Source organism: Ictidomys tridecemlineatus, chromosome 2, assembly GCF_052094955.1.
Source record: "Ictidomys tridecemlineatus isolate mIctTri1 chromosome 2, mIctTri1.hap1, whole genome shotgun sequence".
Taxonomy (NCBI): domain Eukaryota; kingdom Metazoa; phylum Chordata; class Mammalia; order Rodentia; family Sciuridae; genus Ictidomys; species Ictidomys tridecemlineatus.
The window spans coordinates 195,570,739-195,594,213 of record NC_135478.1 but is presented as its reverse complement, the minus strand read 5'-3'; the positions used below and the strand labels follow the sequence as shown (position 1 = coordinate 195,594,213).

The 23,475-nt window shown below is 34.8% G+C and overlaps 1 protein-coding gene across 1 annotated transcript in view; it reads left to right on the top strand.

The window, feature by feature from the left end:
* Nxph1 (neurexophilin 1) overlaps positions 1–14,551 on the top strand; it is a 289,149-nt gene extending 274,598 nt beyond the window's left edge. The window contains exon 3 of the mRNA XM_005331777.4: positions 12,594–14,551. Within this exon, the coding sequence (XP_005331834.1) occupies positions 12,594–13,355 (762 nt within the window). The 3' untranslated portion in view covers positions 13,356–14,551. The remainder of the gene's footprint in view (positions 1–12,593) is intronic.
* Positions 14,552–23,475: the final 8,924 nt, after the last annotated feature.

Below are 23,475 nucleotides of genomic sequence, written 5' to 3'. Positions count from 1 at the left end.
GAATATGATTTTGGAGTTTGAAAGGTCCAAACTTGGGTGGCCACAGCTGTGAGAGCCTCATGTTGTGTTATAACATGGCTGGTGACATTGCATGAAAAGACAATACCCATGCAGAGAAGACCAAACATGTGGGGTGATGTCATTTTGCACCAACCCATCTTCAGTAACTTATCTAGTCTGCGAGACCTAACCTACTTTCATAATGTGCGTATTTATTGATGTTGAATGTAGTGATACCTCCTTCCAAGCCCTACCTCTTCAAAAGTTTACCATCTCCAAATATACTGGGGAATAGGTTTCTAGCACATGAATCTGTGAGGAACAAGGCATACCAAAAACATAGAAGAAGGTAAATCAGTCCTTCCTCATTTGGTTTATCCTAGACAGATCTGTACTTTGTTTGACTTTAAGAAGCTATAAATTTGTACATTAGCATTCACAAAATAGGCCTTGCAATGGTCAATCTCTCATGTTGACCTCTGATTCAGATAGACAGAAGCTCTCCCTATATGTAGGACATTTCTCCTGTTTAAAGTCATCTGGATTTACTGAAAAATTCAAATCTTTTTATATATAATGAAAAAAAATGATGCTGCAGTGGCTTCATTTTAGTGAAGAAATAGTCTCCCAATATGTTATTTTGAATGTTTGGTTCCTTATTATAACCATGTACCCAGGGGCCCTCACATGAGACACTCCTTATAAATTTTAAAAGGAAGCAATATAAAATATTAACTGTTTTATCTGGGTTATTTTATCCCTGTTAATGGAATGTCATACATTTATTAACAAGAGAAGCAACTTTTGCAACGAAAACCTGAATAATCTGTAATTATGTTTTGAAAGAATGGCTAAGTGAGGCCATGTAGACTAATAATTCTAATTTCTCATCAATATTAATGTGACTGTGTGTCAAAAGTTATGTGTATGTGTATCTGTTTATAAAGTGAGCGTGAATGAAGGGTAATATTTTCATAGAATGAAAAATTCTATTTATCCGTAGCAGCAGTCTATGGCTCTTCACAAAGCACGTTTTCCCTCAGTATTAAACAACCAAGAATATTTTCATGATAATTTTCATAAGAGTAACTACAGAAAAAAGAATGAAAGGGAAAGATATTTATTATAGTTATACAAACTAGAGAGGAGCACAATTGCTCATAATTGGAATCAATCTTCAATGCAATACTCTAATGGAACACCTGGTACCCTGTGTTAGAAATGTGTCACTCTCCAAGGCATGATGAGTTCATCTTATTGAACATACCTAAAATTCTTAGCTCTTTGAGGATTTTTCAAGCCATTAGAAACATAACATGTTTCTAACTTTTGAGGATGGAGTTTAATGTCTAGGCAGATCTATGGGTCTTCTCTTAAAGACATGTTACATTATGATTCATATTTGCCCATGCTAATTTTAATGTAATGAGCAAGGTTTTCCACCACCATTTATATCTAACCTCACCTCAGAGTTGTTACCATCTTACTCACTTTCATTGCAACTTATTTGAACCATTTGAGCACATATAATGTCTTTACTCAGAAGACAGGAATAGATTAGTAGTGTACATTCTTAAAGTGTTATTTTCCTTTTTCTTTAGCCTTTTATAACTTAACTCAGCCCAATAGCTCTCATGCATTGAGCTCAAACCATGTATAACCCTATATTTCAACGTTTTATATGTAGCATCTCTAATTATGCTTTAGTATATAAAAAACTAAAGAAATTAAATGTGTATAATTTTCTCTGATTTAACCCAGAATTATATGTGTATGCACACACACACACACACACACACACACACACACACACACAGATTTTCTAATAAGTCTGTGAGACAAGAAGAATAAATATACAGGCATTCATTTTATACTGTGATATGTGCTACAAAGAAAGCATCTTCACAAAATCCCAAAGAGTTAAGGTATCATCTCCATTTTACCATTGGAGGAACTTGTGTAGTTAATGAAGAAGTAGCAAAATTGGATTTAGACTTGTAATCTCTGATGCAAAGCCCATTTCTTAGTTAAGTTGTTTTGCAATTCAGCTTCCCAGCACCTACTGGGTTAAGGAAGAGACAAAACTTCTTTTCTGTTTTCCCCCTGTTAATGAAGCTTTTCCACTGTTAATGAAGCACTGCTTTGTAGCTGAAGAAAATGATGTATTTTATTATTGTTGTTACTCTTGTTTTTGTTTGTTTTTAAAATTTTTAATCAATTAATGTATTTTAGGCTTTAGCAAGGTAAAAGTGTTATTTTCCTTTTATTCACAAATAAAAATTGTATATATTTAAGGTATACACTGTGATGTTTTGATACATGTTTACATTAGGAAATGATTTCCACCATCAAGTTAATTAACATACCCATGACCTCACATAATTAACATTTTTTTTTTCCTGGTGAAGATCTACTCTCTTAGCAGACATTTAAGTATATAATGCGTTCTTACTAACTATAGTCACCATGCTGCACATCAGAACTTCAGAACTTATTTATCTTATAACTGAAAATTTGTTCCTTTTGACCAGAATCTTCCCATTTCCCCTGTCACCAGGCCCTGGCAATTACCATCTGTTCTCTCTGAGTTTGACTTCTTCAGTTTCCACCTACAAGTGAGGTCATACAGTTAATTGTCTTTCTGTGTATACTTATCATAATGTCCTCTAGCTTCATCCATCTTGTTGCACATGACATTTTATTTAAGGGTTTTCCTCTCTCTTAAAGTTGCATAATAATACATTGTGTGTGTGTGTGTGTGTGTGTGTGTGTGTGTGTGAATTTTCTCTATGTATTCAATCACTGATAATATACTCAGGTCAGTTCTATATCTTGATTAGTAAAATGCTGCACTGAACATAGGGATGTGTATATCTCTTTAGGATACCAAAATCATTTCCTTTGGATATACGCCAGAACTCAGATTTCTTTATTAAGTGGTAGTTCTATTTGTAGTTTTTTGAGGAATCTTTATTTTTCATGACTTTAATAACCATTGCTGTCTCACTGACATTGCACAAGGGTTCCTTTTCTCCACATTTTTATTCACATTTGTATCATTTGGTGTTTGATAATAGCCATCTTAATAGGCTTGAGGTGATATCTACTTATAGTTGTGACTTAAAAGAAGCAATGTATTTTTGATGTACTAAACACCCATTCCTCTGGTTTGTCATGTATAATACAGGCATTCTGGGTATTGTTAATGAAATGTAGTCTCTGAATTCATAAGAGAGAAATCTCTGAGGGTCACATGTTCCTCCCAAATCGTGATTGTGACTAAAGAGTCAATGAACCTTCACTTTTGAAAAATGATATAGGTAAGAATCTAAACCATGCAGTGAACATATTGAATACTTACTCTAGGCTAGGCACTCTCTCCCCCAAGGTACACAATGGCACATGATAGAAAACATACCTCAAAGAATTTACAGTCTTCTTGGGAGAATTTTAGAAAAATGACCCTAATACATATAAATATCTGCTTGGTTTTATCCATAGCATTTAAGAAAAGAATTAAAGAAAGCCCAGCACACGTAACTCAGCATGTAAAATTTCAGAATGCCTAGGATAGACAACATCTTAAGATGTGTGGATAGAAACAGAACAAAATGAATAAAGAAAAAGTGAATGTTTATACCAAGTGTCCATCTGTGTCCAATAAAGACATTTTTAGATATGGATAATTCAGGTAGTTTATCCCCTAAGAACTCTTTCTGAAAGAATCACACAAACCAGTACACCCAGAAAAATGAAAATCCTCCACCTGGGGGATATTTGAAACAAAAGTGAGCAGAGGAACTAATAGAATAAAGTCAAAAATAGCTATGTGACCGGGCGTTGAAATGATGTAAGAATTAAGGCTCTTTCACACATAAGTGAAATAAAAAGCACAAGTATGTTATACTCATATTACAGAATTCTATATTCAAGTCTAAAATAAGGATGTAATGTATTTGAATATACTAGCAGAGAAGCAAATATAAGAGATGTTGCTAATTGGAAAATATATAATGTGATTCACAAAATATATTACTATGTATGTAAAATATTTATAAATAAAAAAGTGGTGACAATATTTAGGAACAAAGTTTATTAAAATGCTGAAAGGTTTCATCTCTGAAGAGAAGCTTGAGACTGTACTGGAGCAGTGGGTAATGATGACAAAAAGTTTTCAGTTTTTATTTAATAAAATCCTATAATATTTGGACGTTTTGATAAGCATACATTTAGGTAGAATCTATGATTAAATAATTTTTAAAAATAAAAGACATACTCTATGGAATAACTAAGAAGTAGCTCTTTCATTTACCAGTAATGATCAGTAAATGAAAGCACTAATTGAAATTCCAAATTTCCATCTGTAAGCTGAAATGTGTGTATGTATGTGTTTGTATGTGGTATGTAAATGATATACAATCATGTATCTGCTAATTACAAAGTCAGGCATATAGTATCCCTTTAACCAATAGTAGTTAATATTGTGTAACAGATATTCAACATAACTAATCATAAAACTGCTAATATGAAGTTGTAGTTGGAGCTAGACTATTTTGGTTGATTAATTATTCACTGGTGAGCAATATTGTTTAGGCATCAATTTGTTTAAAATTTTTATTTACCTTTATATATTTTTACATTTGAGGAAATACAATTTTTTAAGCAATCGTGATATTATTTATATTGAACAATAATAGATCAATGATAAAATTCACAAGTTGGTAGAAATTAAGGGGCATTTCATTCCTCTTTTGTTAAAAGAGGCATATAGATGTCTAGAAATGCCTCTAGTTGGACATAGTTTATAGAAAGGAGAGAATATTTTTAGAAAGCCAGAGCATAGTGACATGGGAGTGAAGGTGAGAAATGGTTTATTCTCCAAAAATGATTTTTCAACAATATTTTTAAAGATAGCGTATTGATATGTGTGGAATCCCATAATGAAAAGATAGTTGATGAAGCAGTGAGAAAGTATGAAGACTCATAAAAAAGGTTTTAGATGAAAGTCTGGTGACTCACCATGTGCTCATGCTTGCACCATCAGGTGGTTAGTTTTTGCTCCCTGTCCCCCACACAGATACCATTCTACATACACACATTTGATGTTAGGTCCAGGCTCTGTCTCTGCTCAGATTTGAGGAACTGACCCTTGTCTTTGCTCCTATTTTTGGAACTCTCAAAAGACACATATACTTTAAAATGCATACATTTAATTGTGTTAGAAATCTTTATGATGCTCAGCATTTCTAAAACCAGGAGACAAAGGATAGATGAACTTTATGGAAATGATGTCATTGGACTGGAGAGAAGCTCCTTTGAAATGTACATTGGCTGCATTTTATATGGAAAGTAATATTTCGTTGGGAACTGTATTTGGTGTTTTCATTGTATATTATAGAAAAAAAATTTTATTAGAATGGCGGAATTGTGCTAATTAGAAGTGGTGAGGTTTGATTTTGCCATCTTTATGCCATAATCCCCACCGCTTCTATTATCACTCAGATATGCTGATGGCGAAAGAACTTTAGGCAACCTTTAGAAATAAAATATTTTAATATATCTGTAAAACCATCAGTTGAGAGTGCTCTGAGTATAAGGTTTTCTTTTATATTGATGTCATTTATTCAGTAAGGCTCAATATCTATGTCAATGTTATGTTTATATTTACTTCTTTAAAAATTGAAATCTTTTAAGATGTAAAGCAATATGATAGAAGGAGAGAGTCAATGATTCCTGATTGCATCTGGGAGTAGATGTGTTAAGCAGGTTGCCCTTATTTTTCATTTTGCATGATCTCTTTACCTCCATAAACATCTAGCTTCTAATAAGGTTATTCGTAGTCAACTTGCTCTACCTGCACAATATCATCCACTCACACTACAAAAGCAACATCGATACTTCCCTTCCTTCTCCAGATCCATAAAACTCATTTTACCATCTACCTTTTGAATGGCACTATCAGAATTACATGCAGCCACTTCAGCTTCCAATGTCCTTCATTTTATTCTCCAGCTCTCTTCTTAGCACTGTATTTGTTACAGGTGCAAGCAAACTTGCTATCTATCAATCTTTTCATGTTTCTTTTCTTTGTGTGTGTATGTGGTACTGGGGATCAAACATAGGACCTTGTGCATACCAGGAAAGCACTCTATCACTGAGCTACACCCCCAGAGCTATATGTTTTTATTTGGATATAGAGTCTTGCCAAGTCACATAGTCAAGCCTTGCAATCCTCCTGCCTCAGCCTCTCAAGTAGCTGGGATTTCAGGCATGCACCACCTTGCTCATCTTTTATGTTTCTCTTTAGCCAATAAAACATCCAATTGAACTACTCCTATGTCTGAAAATATCTCTTCTATCTCTCTCTATTCTTTCTATCTTTCTCTGCCACTGCTTAGTTCAGGCTCCTTGTTCTCTCAAATGAAGTATTGCAGTTATTTAGTCTCTCTTCCCTCAAGTCTTTCTCTACTAATTCCCCCTTCAGTGTCCAACCAATGATTCTTCTAGAGCTAGGATAGATTACTTGAAAACAAACAAAACAAAATTTAGTGGTTCACCATTACCTTTGAGATTAAGATTAAATAAAGTTTTAGCAGGACCTTTGCAATTTTGCCCTAGCCTACCTCTGCCAAATTCTATTTTCACTGGCAAAGCTCTTGAACTTCTGCAGTAAGGAACTATTTTTCTTTCATCCTTCCTTTTATTCCTTCCTTCATTATTTTCTTTCTTCCTCCATCCCCTTTCCTTTTTTCCTTTCTTTGTTATTTTTTAACTTTCTTTTCTTTTCTTTTTCTTTCTATTTGATAAGTCAAAATGTGTATGTATCTACAACATGGTATTTTGATATATTTATATGCACAAATATATATATAATATCTATATCTATATCTCTCTCTATATATGTGTGTGTGTGTGTGTGTGTGTGTGTGTGTGTGTGTGTGGGGAGAGAGAGAGAGAGAGAGAGAGAGAGAGAGAGAGAGAGAGAGAGAGAGAGAGAGAGAATAGGGTGACAGCACTTAAAATCTCCCTTCAGCATGATCTCATTTATATGTGGAGTGTAATAAATACATTCTTAGGAACAGAGAGTAAAATGGATATGAGTGCAGTGGGTAGGGAGATGTTTGTCAAAGGATACAAAATTTCAGTTAGATGGTAAGGAGTTATTTTTCACTCTTAAATTTGACATGTCTCTTCTCAGTTCTATGCTTTTGGTTAGTTTTGTTAATTATGTTTAGAAGAACTCCTCTGACCTGTTCTCTATCTGCTGAACTCCCAAGTATTTCTTAACTCCTTGATCTAAGGATCCTTTCTTCTGTTGTCCTTCTCTTTCTACTTCGACTCTGACTTCTCAATATGTCAGGCTGGTAGAATCACACTGTGATTTGCTTAAATGATCCCCCATGGTAGACTCCTTAAGAGCTCTCTATTTCTCTATTTAACTTGGTATTACTGGAGTCTCACTACCTAGTTTTAGAATGAAATTAACCAAGGTTGTTAATATTAAACAGGTCTGGGGACTTTGCTAAGGACACTTTCTGTTTTTTCATGATTGATACCTTGTTTTAGACCTCTCCCAACTCCTTTTCTAATCTGAGTGAAAGCAAAGGGAAGAGAGAATAAGAATATTCAAGATTGTGCTGGTAATTATAGCTGAGACCCGCTCTGATTCTGTACTCAAGCAGATGTTCAGAGCCCTCTTGACACTCAGCACTGCTCGCTGCTTTTCATGTCGCCCCATTGAAGGCAAATGCATGCATTGTGTTTGGTAGCTGAGCTGTTTCACAGTTGAACTTATGCCCATCCTTTGTTAACTGGAGCTTTGCTACCTATTCAACCTGCCATATTTGTTAGGTTGTCACAGCAGCCTTTAAAATTATAAGCTCCCCCCAACTCCCCCACATCTCAGTACACATTTGATTAGGGTTCAATATATGCTTATGGCTTAAGTAAGAAAATTTTTTAAAATTTTTATTTAAATGTGTTTTACTTTAGCAAGAACACTTACTAGATCTACCCTCTTAAGTTTCCAAGTGTACAATACAGCATTGCTGGCTACAGATACAATGTTGAATAGCATATCTCTAGAATTCTTGCTTAACTGAAACTTTACATTGTTTACTCCCTATTTACCCCTCCTCAACCCTTGCTTGCTATGATTTATTTTTTGTTTGCCTTATGTTTATGGTTAAGTTAAAGAGAAATTTTCTTATCAATCTTTTATACTCTCAAATGCTATCATAAGTTATTCACATACATAAGGTATTCATCCCGGAGTTTCTAAAAACATGTAATGACAAATAACAGCTAGGGATTCTAATGTTGAACACTCCCCACATGCCAGGCCTGTTCTGATTGCTTTAAGTGAAGTGTCCTATTTAATCCTCACAGCTACCCTCTGAGGGGGGTGAGGTGGGTGTTCTCCTAGAGTGTAGAAGAGAAATCAAACATTTAAATAAGTCAGGTGACTTGTGCACAGCACACAGCTCCAAAGGATCTGATTCTGGCCTGAGGTTGAAACAGTGTAACTACAGAGCCACACTCACAATCTCTACAGCTGCAGAGAGGAAACTCAGAACCAAACAACTGCGATTCTGCTGGAAATCAGAGTCTGGTTTGCTTGTTTGAGTCCTAGCATCCTTTTGAATAGAGTGCCTCTTCCTCCTTGAGATTGTAACTCCCATGTCTCCTAATTTTTTCCTTTCATTCCCTACATTCTGCTGATAACTCACATTCTAAAATCTTCTCCTTTCCTTCTTTGAGGCAATTTCAGTACGGTTTTGTTAGCGAGAGCATCACAGAAGCACTTTGTTACAGTTCTGTGCAGCTGCTGAGGTGTAAGTCCTAAGCTGCTACCCGCATACCTGCACTTGTCTTTGCCTGTGGGAAACTACCTAATTCTAAGGAAAAATCAGAAAATAAGCATTTTTATATTAAAGCATAAATATAGGGATTGTAATAAGGACAATATCATATAATTAGGCAATTACAGATCTGGTTGTTTAACCAATCAAATTTTATTAAAACAAAATGAATCACACACACACAAACACACACATACACAAACACCACACTTAAACCTTCAAACCTAAAAGATTTGTACTACTCTTATCAGTTAATGTTAATTTTAAATTTTATGTTACAGCTACTCTGTGTTATAGAAAAATGGTATATTTTGAAGTGCACTTCATTCAGGGAATAAGTAGGAAAATTTTAATTGTTTCTATTAGTTTTGTAATTCTAATGAAATAATATTAATCTTTGTATCTACTATGGATTTCTCTTTTGATAAAATAGTAAAAATTGCCTCATAGTAGACTGGCTTTGTCATCACACAAAGAGGAAAGGAGGGTAATTGCATGCTTTCCCCTTATACATTCCTATACACAATCCTTCTCTCCCAAAGAACATCCTCCTCCAATTTTTATCCCTTTGGGACATAATATCCAGTCAATGTTGAAAAATTATTTTTTCTAAAGCAACCATTTTGCTATTATTAGGCATTTATTGCTTGAATATGCTCCACTTCTGGAATAATGTTTGACATGACAAGAATCTGCAAGCAATAGTTTGGGTGCTAGGGAAAGAGGAGAGATACCAATGTAAAGGTTGGGCAGAAGTGAAGGAGAAGTACCAAGTAAAAGAAAGGTGGCAGCAAGGATAGTCTTTTCTCAATTCCCAACATTTCCCCCCAGATCTGAAGCATCCCATTTGATAGATATCTTGGACACCTTACCAGAGTGTTGGTTCATATTTGTAGGTGATAAGTTTAAAAGTTTGAAGAGTGACGATGTGCCTAAGACTGGTCTGTGCTTCCCTTAGATATGACCCTATCTATCTCCACCTTAATTTTTCCATTCTTTCTGAGCCCAATTCCATCATTAGGGTGTGATTCTCCACTGGTCTATGCTTGTCTCTTTTTTGGTAACTTCTGCACACAATGGCCTTGTTATCTTTCATGAAGGCATTGCTGTTGATTTGGGGATTACACAGCAGATACAGCAGGAAGGCTAGCAAGCTATTTGAGAAGGTTTGTGTTAGCCTATCCAATGTTTCAATCTTGGGTTTTTAGTGTGCAGACATAGCACATAAACTCATGATAAAAACTTCATTTAATCTTAGATGCAATGATTTTGCCTTGGGATAAATTTGAAGGATTTCTTAAACTCAGCATTTTTTGGGAATAGACTAGCTTTGGCTGGTATTCTTTTTTGGATGGGAATAGTCCTGTGTCACATTGTCTCAGAATTAACTGGACAAGGAAGAAACTATTTGCTAGCATTTGGTGAAAGCTCATTGATCCAAAGGCATTTGTAAATAAGCAGGATGATAAGATCTAAAAGACTTTTAGATTATCAAGACCCTTTGCATCTATGTCCCATTCCATCCAAGTTGCAGCATTTGGCTTCACAATCTCAGGTAAAGCTACTCTCAGGTCAAATCTCCATAAGTACTATTTGGTGGTCTTTCTCTAAGTGTCTTTGAACATCACTTTGGGATTCATAGTGATAGTTTATTGTGGCCTTCCCATGTGATAACCACTATTTTAATGTGTTACATGTCTTTGCTCCTTCAAACTCATGGCAACCCTATGAGAGAGACACCTCATCTTTTTCAGTGCTGTGACTAAAAGACAAACCAGAAAAATTTTAGAGGAGGAAAAGTTATTTGAAGGTTCAGTTTCAGAGGTCTAAGTCCAGAGACAGCCAGCTCCATTCCTCAGGGCTTGTGGTGAGGCCGGATGGCACAAGAGAGTGGCAGAGGGAAGTGGCTTACATGATAATCAGGAAGAAGAGAGAAACTTCACAAAATATATACCCCAAAGGCATGCGCCTCAATACTCACCTCATCCAGCCACAACCCTACCTGCCTTTAGTTACCACTCAGTTAATCCCATCAGGGGATTAACTCACTAATTGGGTTAAGGCTCTCATAACTCAATCATTTGTCCTCTAAATCTTTTTGCATTGTCTCACACATGGCCTTTTGAGTGACACCTCACATCCAAACCATTTCACCTTCACTTTACAGAGACAATAAACAGAGGCAAAGGGAGTTTAAAGGACTTTATCACAAGGGTGCACAATTTGTAAGTGCAGATCTAGGAATCCTAGGAAGTCTGGCCCTGCAGTCCTTGGTCTTACTCCCCCTGGGATTAGGATAGATTCCTTCCAACTCTGGTAGCTGATAAAAGGACATTTCCAGTCTAGACACCTGCATGGCTAAGTCTATAGAGGGGTCCCTACAGTGCAGCTCTAGTTCCTAATGGGTGTGACTTTTAAATGCTCTTCAGGAATGACCTTTTACTTTGATAACAGTTTGTAAGGCTACTAGAGAGTCCAATGAGGCTGCGGAGTGGTAATAAGGATCATGTCTAATATAGGCTGCAGAGGTTTCTTAGGACTGTTTCTCCAGGCGCCTGAAAATGGAGGTTTATAGTGAAACTTGTCTTTTTAATGGGTACCTAGAGATTCCTTTCAGCATCCCTAACCTAGACCAGTCAGTCTTCATTTTAAATGGTTTACTTGTATTGGCTGTTTTGCCTCCTTTGGGTCCTTGTGTTCATTTCTGTCCTAAGTCCTCTATGTCAGGATTACAAGTCTCTGCTTCAACTTTAGGCCAGTGAAGCCATTGGGACACTGTTTCCTCTGAATCTCTGGTTTAGTTGGGTAATCAATTCTTCGGAAACAGTGAAGACTGGGGTTTTAGGAAAACAATGTTTTAATATAACTCTCACAATCTAAACTGAACTGACCTTTTGACTGTGCGTTGTTTTGCTTCTCTGTCAATTATCTCTAAGTCATTGAGTATTGGATGTCTTAATTTACATGGCTGTTTCTAGACTATGTTTTAAGTCCATTATGATAAAACATTATGGGGTTGGGATGTGGCTCAGTGGTATAGTGGTTGCCTAGCATATGTGAGGCACTGGGGTTTGATTCTTAGCACTGCATATAAATAAATAAAATAAAGATATTATGTCTATCTACAACTAAAAGCAAATTTAAAAGATAAAGCATTGTTTTATATGATATGCCAGATGTTTAAGATAATACACATATTATTTTATTTTGGCCAGTTATACTAGAATCCCTTTGCAAAATTTCTTTTTAAAATATAACTATGGCATGGACAATTGGAAATCTAGAGAGTCAGTTGACATATTTAAGAGAATCCCTGTTTTAAAGTTTATGATAATTTTGAAGCAGAGAAAGAACATAATGATTTATAAAACTTATTTTTAAAGTGTTAGGATTTTGATGTTTGGAAATAATTAATTTAGTTTGATGTATGTTTGAATTTAATTTGGTTTTCTCATGCTAGATAATCTTCTCCTCCACTAGTCAATGTTTTTATACAGATTACTAAGTCATGTTTAGTGGATTTTATCCACCCATACCTTTCCTCTTCTACTATTATATAAAAATAGAAGTGGCACTTTGTTACATTTTAATAAATATTGGCCAGATACTGAAGACTCTTTTAAAAACGAAAAGTGTCATTTAATTCTGAGGCTTTGAGAAAGGACTTGGATCTGTGTGTTAGGTGATCTCAGATGCAGAGATATAAATGCCAATCTTCTGTTCCATTTTTAGGTCACATGTGCCAATTTAACAAACGGTGGAAAGTCAGAACTTCTGAAGTCGGGAAGCAGCAAATCCACACTGAAGCACATATGGACAGAAAGCAGCAAAGACTTATCTATCAGCCGACTCCTGTCACAGACTTTTCGTGGCAAAGAAAATGATACAGATTTGGACCTGCGATATGACACCCCAGAACCTTATTCTGAACAAGACCTCTGGGACTGGCTGAGGAACTCCACAGACCTCCAAGAGCCTCGGCCCAGGGCCAAGAGAAGGCCCATTGTTAAGACGGGCAAGTTTAAGAAAATGTTTGGATGGGGTGATTTTCATTCCAACATCAAAACAGTGAAGCTGAACCTATTGATTACTGGGAAAATTGTGGATCATGGAAACGGGACATTTAGTGTTTATTTCAGGCATAATTCCACTGGTCAAGGGAATGTGTCTGTCAGCCTGGTGCCCCCTACAAAAATTGTGGAATTCGACTTGGCACAACAAACCGTGATTGATGCCAAAGATTCCAAGTCCTTTAACTGTCGAATCGAATATGAAAAGGTTGACAAGGCTACCAAGAACACACTCTGCAACTATGACCCTTCCAAAACCTGTTACCAGGAGCAGACCCAAAGTCATGTGTCCTGGCTCTGCTCCAAGCCCTTCAAGGTGATCTGTATTTACATATCCTTTTATAGTACAGATTATAAACTAGTACAGAAAGTGTGCCCCGACTACAACTACCACAGTGACACACCTTACTTCCCCTCCGGATGAGGATGAACAAGAGGGTGAGACTGAAGCCTGAGGAATTAAAGGTCATGTGACAGGGCTGTTACCTCAAAGAAGAAGGTCACATCTGTTGCCTGGAATGTGTCTACACTGCTGCTCTTGTCAACTGGCTGCAAATCCACTAGTGGAAAACAATCTGATGTAATTTCTGCCCAGTCAGCTTCATCTCTCAGTATAGTTGTAAATCATCACAGATTTTAAAGTCATACTTGAGGGCATACCCTCACATGTAGAGGTACACAAACACACACTCATGCACATCTCAGCTTGCATCTGTCATCGGTTGAGAGGGCTTTCATTGTTTGACTCATAATGGTTCAGGATAAACTATCAGCAAACGAAAGGATCAACTAGACAGAAAATGTTTCTAACATTCACCGTTATGGAAATCTCTTTTTAAAGTCCATGCTAATCAATAATCCCCAATCATGCATTCCTACTGCTTGGAGTAGCTGTACTGGTAAATACTACTGTAGGAGTATATGCTTGTTAAAATGGAAAAAAAAAATGTGTCTTTAGAGCTCAGTATTCTTTATTTTATGAACACAACAAAGTGTAGTAACTTTTTTCCAGCATATGGTAGGCACATTCAAGGTGATACAAGATGGCTCTTTTTTTTTTTTTTCCTATGGAAGGAGCCTGTTTTCAGTAAAGATGAGCAAACATTTGGAATTTACATGTGGGCAGATGTTGGGATTACAGCTTTCATCGCCAATCATTGGACATTTGCGAAGTTGAGACCAGCTAAGGCTGCTTAAAAGAGTTCTGATCATTATATAAGAAGGGAAATGCCTGGCAGACACCATGTAAGTTATAAGTGTCTGTCTTATCTTTACTACACATATTGTAACAAATTCAATATCCTAGTCTTCATTTGTATGAATGGTTTGTATTGTACATAGTTTAACCAAGTGTTATTTGAGCTGCTTATTAATATTAAATTGTACTTGTCTCTCTGCTTGTTATTGGTTAAAAAAGAAAAAAAAAGGATATGAGGAATCCATTTTATCAATGTAGCTGTGAACTCCATTAAAAAGACAAACAATGTACAAAGCATTTATTCAGCTCAAGTATTGTTGAAAGCTATACATATACAACATTACACTGTCTGTATTTAGATATTTTATTTCTGGACAAAACAAAATGTACATAAAAATAAAACACTTAAATTTGAGTTTCAATATGTACTGTGTAAGATGGTGATTTAAATGTTTCTGAGAAGAAGAACATGCTGGAATACAGTCATGGCTTTGCATCTCATGTCTTTAAATTTGTATAGAATTATCTAAATTGGTGTTAGTTGCCCATGCCAAACTACTTATTTCAATATCAAACCTGGGAAATAATTGTGGTATACAGCATTGCACACATTTTAGGTTTTACTGTCTTGTTAGTTATTCAAGAATTTTTAAAAAAGTCAATGAACATAGGAGATAATTGAGATTTCCTAAATTTAACAATAAGTAGTTGAATTGTTTTTTTTGTATAGACTCTTTATTAAGTGGAAGGATCGAAGATGTGTGTATGTGTGGTGTGTGTGTGTGTGTGTGTGTTTACAGAAAGTCAAAATATCTGAAGATGGTGACTGAGTTTCTCTGATTCAATACAACTAAAAACATTTTGGGAGCAATAGAGGGCTTCAATGTTTAGCATATGTATAGCAGATGAGATTAAGTTGTCTATGTAGTATTGTTTTTGGACATTAAACTTTCTTAAAAAAAAAGAGGGAAAAAAACCTAACGGCTAACCATTATACATTACTCCAGCAAAATAAAGAGTTAACATAAAAGACCAATTTTAAAGCCATGAATTTGGGATTGAGATGTGAAATCTCAACAGTTAACCAAAGAAGCCCAATTAAGAGCACTGATCTATTCTTATCTCATATATGTTAGAGAGAAGTCTATTTTCACATAGAAAACAATATAAATATTACAGAGGAAAAAAACACAGAATTCTAAAGTAAGAACTCAATAACTGGTTTGACTAATGAGTTTCCATCTGCAGATGAAACATTCGTCATTCTGTTAAATGTCCATCTCTAATAAAAGTCCTTCAGTATATCTGGACAATCATTTATATCCATTTATACATGAACTTGTCATGGAATTTGGAGGCTCATATTAGTACAGATTGTGGCAGAACAGGCAATAAAAACTTCATGGGTTCTAGCTGCAGGACATACTTGCCACAGATAAATCTTATTATTTTGGAGTTTATTTATCAACATGATCACTTAGGAGTCATTTGGCTTGTAGCAAATAAGAGAGTGAGAAAGGGAAAATCATTTTTTTTCTTTAAAATTTTTAATGCATAGCCTATGACTTTCATTATGTGAACTGATCCATCCTTTTGTAATCTAGAATTCAACATGAGATGAAATACGCTTCAGTTGCCCCGCTCCTCTGCTTTCTAACCTCCCAGTGAAATAATGCTTTCAAGTTTTTAACAAACGTACAGAACAATGACTTGAATTGTTTTTCTTTAGAAGAAAAACAAAATGAAACATGTAGCAAACATCCAACAAGGATATAAATTTTTAAAAATCCAAAATGTCAGGACTTTTTCTGGATCTGACACACTTTTTCCAAACTTCTACATTATCTATACGCTCCCTCTGTAAATCAGAATCATCATGATCATACAGAACTTCAATACAAGAGAAAATGTATTTATATTCAATGTATTATTCTGGTTTTAGACAGGCAGGGGATAAGGATGATCATCAACATGAAGATTCAAAAGTTCCATTTAAAAACTTTATTTGACCAACTTGTTGATTCAACAATTGAAGAAGTTTTAACTATGTTTAAAAATGCACTGGTTGCTTGGGAAAAATAAATTTTAAGCATCACTAAGGAAACAATCTTCTCTAGAATCTTAAAAATTATTCCACATCTTTGCTAAGATATAGGGGGGAAAAACCTAAATGAAATGGATAGCAAACACAGGTTTGTCAATCACTTTTGGAATATTTTAGTAAAATCAAAATTATTAGGAATAAATGATTATTGCAGCTTCTTGACCAGTAGAAGGAAAATAGTGTGTTTTTAGTTTACTTACATATGATAAAAAACAATTTTCATGATATGGTTTCTATTGAGCCTTTTTGGCTTCATGGCTCTTGGGAGAATTTCCGTGCATAAGTGGAAGGGTCTCAATTGTTTCTAGTACATATAAAGTTCTTGAAGTTATTATTTTGCAAGTAGTTGAAATACTTACAAAATTTAAAACTTCAGCTTGAGAATCCTTAGGTTCCTTCATTTCAGCAATAAGTAGTAAGCAATATTTTTTCCACAGAATAGATTAAAAAAATCACGAGAAGACTGAGAAAGTGTTTTTTTTTACACCCCCCCCCCCAACACACACACACTGCTTTACATGTAAGATGCAGCTTCACCAATATAAACAGCTGTTTGGAAAAGCAATTTGCATCTCCACCATCAACTCTGAATGCCAAGTTTTAACCTGACGGAAATACAAATGGCTGTATTTGTAAATCTTTGAAAGATTTGGTTAATATACCACTTTCAGATGTTTATTTGTTTAACTATCAATCTATTAATGTATTTTATATTTATTATTTATATTTTTATTTTAAAAAATACAAATCAGTAAATGCATTCAAAAATTTTAAAAAATTGCATCTTTGCATAAAATGATTACCTTAGTTTGTAGGTGACACAAATTGATTACATTTATAACCTGACTCAAATACTGAAAAACTAATCTCTAGGTCACACTTTTCTCAGGTATGTATCAAAGAATGATTGCAAGGGTTGAAAACATAAGAGGAATAATTAAAAATTGTGGTGTATCACTGAGTTTTATATACAGAATAGAAATACTTTTAAGTAACAAATCTACAATTACTTTTATTTCACAAGGTTAGAAAGAATAGAAATCTTACAATGAAAGAGTTTTAGTTTTGATTTGCTCAGTGAGCAAGTTCTAGGAAAACAGACAAAAATGAAACCAGAAGTGCAAAACAGCCATCTGTCCCAGGTTTGACCAAGGAACTTAAACATTTATAGTTCTGTATTTGCAGAAATGCACTTTATATTACTGAAGGATTGTCATTTGGCTCCAAAGCTCCCAGGTATGATGCCTTCACAATTTAAACCTTCACATTTAAATTGTGAAGGTTTACAGACTTTCCATTGGTGTCCGTGGCTGTAGTGCTCTTGCCATTGGAATTCAGGTGCTGTTTCCAATTTCCAATCTGTGAATGAGACATAGAGATCAATTCACATCCTCAACTAGCAGGAGCTGACTTCTTATTTCCTGATCCTGTACCAGGACTTCAAAGGGGCAACTAGAATATTATGACTCTGACCATCAGATTCCTCTGGGAGTGGTTGTGATAAAGAAATAATGCATGAAAGTTGTTAGGATGCAGCCATTCCCAAATAAGTATTTTTTTTTTTAAATAAAATAACTGTCATTGCTGCTGTTACTGCCAACATTTACCTGTGGCTTTTCTGAAACCCAGTTTTACTATCAAAATCAATATTTTTTTTTTGCATTGTTCTAGAAGTTCTCAGTGGAAAGCATTGCTAAGTGACACTTAATAAGCAGGTCAAAATATTGCAGGGACATTTTAAGAGAGGCAAGCAATTGCTATTCTCTCATTATTCACAAAAGAGAAAGAGGTGCAAGTTCATAACACAGCAGGTGTTTACAGAATACTAATAGGTAAGCCATTAAGCAGTTTCCATGGGATCCCTCACTTAAGCCTCCCAACTCCATGAGGTACTGCTTTTGTGCTCTTTTTGAAAGAGGAGTCAGATGCTCAGAAGCATGAAATAACCTACGAAAGTGGGTTATCTATCTTAAGTGATAGATTAGAGTCAAATTCCATCTCTATCCCAGAGATTGACTTTTAAAACTTTTATTCCTCTTACTCTATTTTTAAAAATTCTTCAAATTGCACTGAAAGGAGTCTACATACAATAGACTTTTTAATATAAACATAAGCATACTATCGTATGGAAGAGAAATGGGTAATTCATATAGCTCATTTATTTCTTATATTTGCTCAGGACCCCTCAGAGTTCCATGATTAAATCTCGCCCTGGTCCCACAGAAACCAGCTCTGATTTCTCAGGCCAATCTAGTACTATGGCAGTCAGTTTTGTTCCCTAAACCACGTTTTGTAAAATCATTTTTGATTTAGGGTCAGAGGTGTCTTCAAGCTTAATAAATCTGAAAGTTGTAGGTCAGGGATGAATAGAGCTGTAATGTAATTCTGAATTACCCCAGGTTCCTGCATGGGAATCTTGTTTCAAGGAAATACTGCTACATGTTTTAAAAACTTTCAGCAACATGATTTCACTGTCCTCAAAAATGATTCAAGTAATTTTTATATGGGTTCCATTCAATTCTTTTTATGTCATTTTGTAATGTGTCTTTCTGCTTTCCTGTGATAGGCTCTGAATTGTACATTCTCACAGATGAAAAACACAATTGCAGGAGGGTATTTCTGCATAAAGCTTGAGTGGATGGGGAAATTTGAAAGGACAGCTCAATCTTCTGATATGTTTTATTTTTCTTGCTTGTAACATCTTATTCTTAAAACAAACACATCAGAAAACTCTATCCATTTTCTTGCTTTACTTTCTCAGTTTTGCTAGAAACCCAGATCTGTACATAAAAACAAGAACTGGAATATGCTCAATGCTTTTCTTTCTTGTACCCTGGTTCTCTGATTATGACAGAGATGCTTAGACTCATTTAATTATTTTCACTTATTTGCTCATGTTTTGCTCATGTACAAAATCAACATTTGAGAGAAACAGTGAGAAGGCGAGTTATATTCTCTTGTTTTAATTAGAATCATGCTTGTATTCTCCCAGAATATAAACAGTCTATGAACTCTCTCTTCATTATCACCTGAGCTAATCTCCATTTTTCCATTTTTTCTCCAAATGTTAGGGGAAAAAGAATGTGATCATTAAAATAACACTTGTGTTCCAGTCAAAAATACTTATAATATTTCACTCCATATACATTATAAAACACTGGGAGATTAATTGAGTTTAAAATGCTGTTCTTCATTTTATTAGTTTGCAGCACTATTTTGGGAGAGGGGTCAGGTATTTTTCGGGTATTATTACTCAATAGGTCATTTCTAGTGAGACTTGATATATTTACCATCCCCACATTTCATATGTACACTTTTACTTCTTTGGGGATGTGGGCTTCTATACAACTATGGCTTTCCACATTCAGGTCTATGCTGTACTAGAGCCAAAAAATAAAGAAGGAAATACTTGGTGAACTGATTTTTGAAAATTTGACCAAAACCAGTGGTTTTGACCAAAAATGTTATTCTGTTTGTAACCTGAGTTGTGTGTACTTAAACAGAGTCCTTGAAACTTATGGGCACAAATCCTGCATCATATCTGTTAGAGTTGTCACTCTTCATTGCTCTCCTTAGAATAGGTGCTTCTTATTTAAGTAAAGGAATTCACTAGTGGAGGTAGAATGGTAAATGGTGCTGTGTCCCTGAGAAAGAATTTTTACTTTTAGAGTTTAAGGATCTGATAGCAGAAGGTCCTCTGGAATAAAATCTGGGATAGCACTAAGCCTTGGAACAGAGTTGAGGTGGCTTTATGGGGTATCAAGGACACGAGGACTGGGGTGTAAGTCCTATGACAGCAGCAGGAAGGTTTTTTTTTTTTTTTTTTTTTTTTTTTTTTTTTTGTGTGTGTGTGTGTGTGTGTTTTGCATTAAGGAGTGGCCTAACTTGACACTGTGTACTCACAAGGGCTTGAAATGGGACAGAAGTTTACAGGAACAATCTGCTGGCCCTGACTATTGAAGACCGGATGGGATTTGAGTCCCTGGGAAGGCCAACATGGGTGGATGGTGAATGGGAAACAGCCACCATTCCTGCCAACACCAGGGAATTATATATACCCTGTGAAAGTTTTATGTGACCTTGGGAACAGATTAAGAGAACCCTTAAATAGACTGAAATTGATATCAACTGGCTGAGATTGTAAGATTTTCAATATGATAGAATTTGGGCTTCTGATAAAAATTTATAGAACACGAAAATTACATTTTTTCATACAACTGATTATATGAGTTGAAATTCACATCTGACAGATATTTCACTCATTCTGTGGAATTTGTTGATATACAATTTGCCCAACTTACAGTATTAGCACACTGTGAAAAAGAGTGATTTTAATACAGAGATGCCTACATTGAAGGACAAATAACTTATTCGACTGTAGAGGATTTTGTGATACGGTGCTTTTCATCTAAGTCCTTACTTTTATATTGGCTTAAATAATCATCATGAGAATGGTTTTGCATTGAAGGAACCATTTCAGACACAGGAAAGAGGCGGATAGAAAGTAAACAATGTTTTCAATTCATACTTTCAATCATCCCCCCTTTTGTTCCAGTCACATTTTTACAGATTGTGGATAACTGAAGAACTTATATCCAAATATCAACATACTGAAAGGAACAGATATTTAAGGAAATCTTGTGGACTCTTACTGAGGGAAAGAGAGTACAGTGGGAAAAGGAATCAACACTCTTTTCACTACATCAAAACTATACTTTCTCCACTCTCCCCCAAAGATCCTACTTATGTATTTGATATGTTTCTATATTAGAGGCATGGTTTGTAAATGTGTTCCAAATGTCTTTAAATTTCTATAGAGGCACCTCCTGGGATTTCTGGAATAGAATATGAAGGAGGCTGAGATGGATGATGATACTGAGCCTCTATGTAAGTTTCTACCTGAGTATTCACATATTCATTTCATATATTGACTGAATGCTTACCATGTGTCATGTACCACTGTAAGCCTAACAGGGAACAATCAAGACAAAGTGCTGACTTCAACTTCACTCGAAATCTAGTAGGAGAAGACGGCAATCACTAAATCAATGTGTTATAGTCTGGTGGTAATAAGTGCTTTGAACATAAACTAAAAATGTATTCATTCATATACTTTTAATATTGGTTGATTATAAAGGTGACTGTCCTTTGGTGACATTCAAAGAAATCCAGGGAGCTAGTCCTGTGGGTATGTAGAGAATGAGCATCCCAAGGATAGGACACAGCAATTGTAAATGCCTGAGGCAGGAGCTGGCTTGGAGGCTGGAGCAGAGTGCACACTGGAAGAAAACTTAGAAAGCAGAAAATTTTGACTTTACCTATGAATAAAAAAAAGGCTTCTTAGGAGAATTTGAGTAGATCTGATGTGACTTATGTTTTTAAAGGACCACTCTGTAATGAGGAGAATGGATTGTAAAAGGTAAGCGTGGGTACAGGAGGTCAAGTATGAAGTTACTGTAATAATGCAGATAAAACATAATGTTGACTTGTATGTAGACCACTCGTATGTAGCAGTGTTGACAGTGAGAATGCATTAGATTATGAATGTATTATGAAAGTGGAAGCCAGGATTCAATAGTGCACTGGTTGTGACATATGAAAGAAATAGAGGTTTCAGTGACTTGTTTAATTTTTATATTCAGGTTACATATAAAATTAGATGCTTTATTAAAATAAATATTTTAAATCCTACTTTGAACTTGACTGACAGTTACAGATGTGCATGCAGTTTCTTATTACTATTAACATTGGTATTAACAATAGTATTATTATTAAACCTTGGCCCGTCTCTTTGGAACCAATGGACGATAAAGGGATTTATTTATAATTTGAAATGTCTAAATATCATCTTTGGTTCATTCTGACAGTTACATTATTGCTTTCACAAGTATTATGTAATTTGCATAGGTATTTTCTTGAGGTGTCTTTTTTAAAAACTAAATAAACTTTTGATTTTGTTCTAACTCTTGTTCTAACAATCCAGTGTTGAAAATTTGAGAGGAAAATCGCTCCTATGTAAATCAGAAGAAACAAGTAAATAGAAAAATGAATCATATAAATTTTTTATGCTTGATTTTAGCTCATTATATCTAATTTATGTCTAACTAAACCTACATATAATCATTTAGCAGGGCATGGGTTTTAAAGCTAGCTTTTATAGAGGTCAAGAAATTCCCCAAAGTGTACATCTGTTGCTTTTTCTTGGAAAATAGATCCTATATTCAGTCATATTCTAAAAATACTTTTTAAAGGAAAACATTTTGAGAACAACAAAATTAGGTAGTTTAGGAATTATGAGATAATGGGTGGGACCAAATAATAAACTTAAAAATGTTTATGGAGGATGACTTTAAAAATGTATCTGTTTTACACTTGGCCATTTGCAATTTTAATATATATCTTTGATGTTGTTAGAAAGTTATAATTTAATAAAGAAGTAAAAGTTGAAAAAATAAAATACTAATTTTATTTTTATTGCCTCATCCTAAAAATACCTGGAGACGTGTTTAGGGATTACTTTAAAGTTGTGTGTTGTCATAGGAATCTTTGTTAATTTGCAAACCTTTTTTAAAATATTTGAGTACTAACATTAGACTTGAATTCAGTTTCCTCTGAAATGTGCAATCAGAACTTTGAAAACTATCAAAGAAGCATCAAATCACAAAATAGGAAGGCTATAATAATTCATGTAACTAGAAAAAAAATACATTGATTATATAATTGGGTAAGCCATTGTGCCTTGGCTGATACATTTGTTCCACAGAGATACACTGTGGTGGGACAATTGATTCAAGAGTATTGTGCTTGGCAATTAAATATGTAGAATTGATCTTCACTTAGAAATGTTAAAGCTATATGGTGGCTGAGTAGTTAGTTACAGCCATCAGCTGATGCTGGTTTCTGTCTTGGGTAAAACAAAACAAAAGCAAGTATGATTGTTTCATTTCATACTTCATATATGGGAACTTATGTTAATTCTCTTGAGCTTCCAGGATAACATTTAGGGTTCTTCTGTTACAGAATAATAGTTGAACACTTTTAATGGTTAAATATTTTAAATACTATATTTATCCCTAAATATATTGCTGCTAATTAGTGCTTATGGGCATGACTTAGTTCCATGCCAAATAAAGACCATTGCAAGGAAGAACAATTAAGTTTCTAAATTGTTTTTATTTTTCTTCTCTTTACATTGATATGTATTTAAGTCCATGATAAAATTGGATGTTATTTATATTTTTT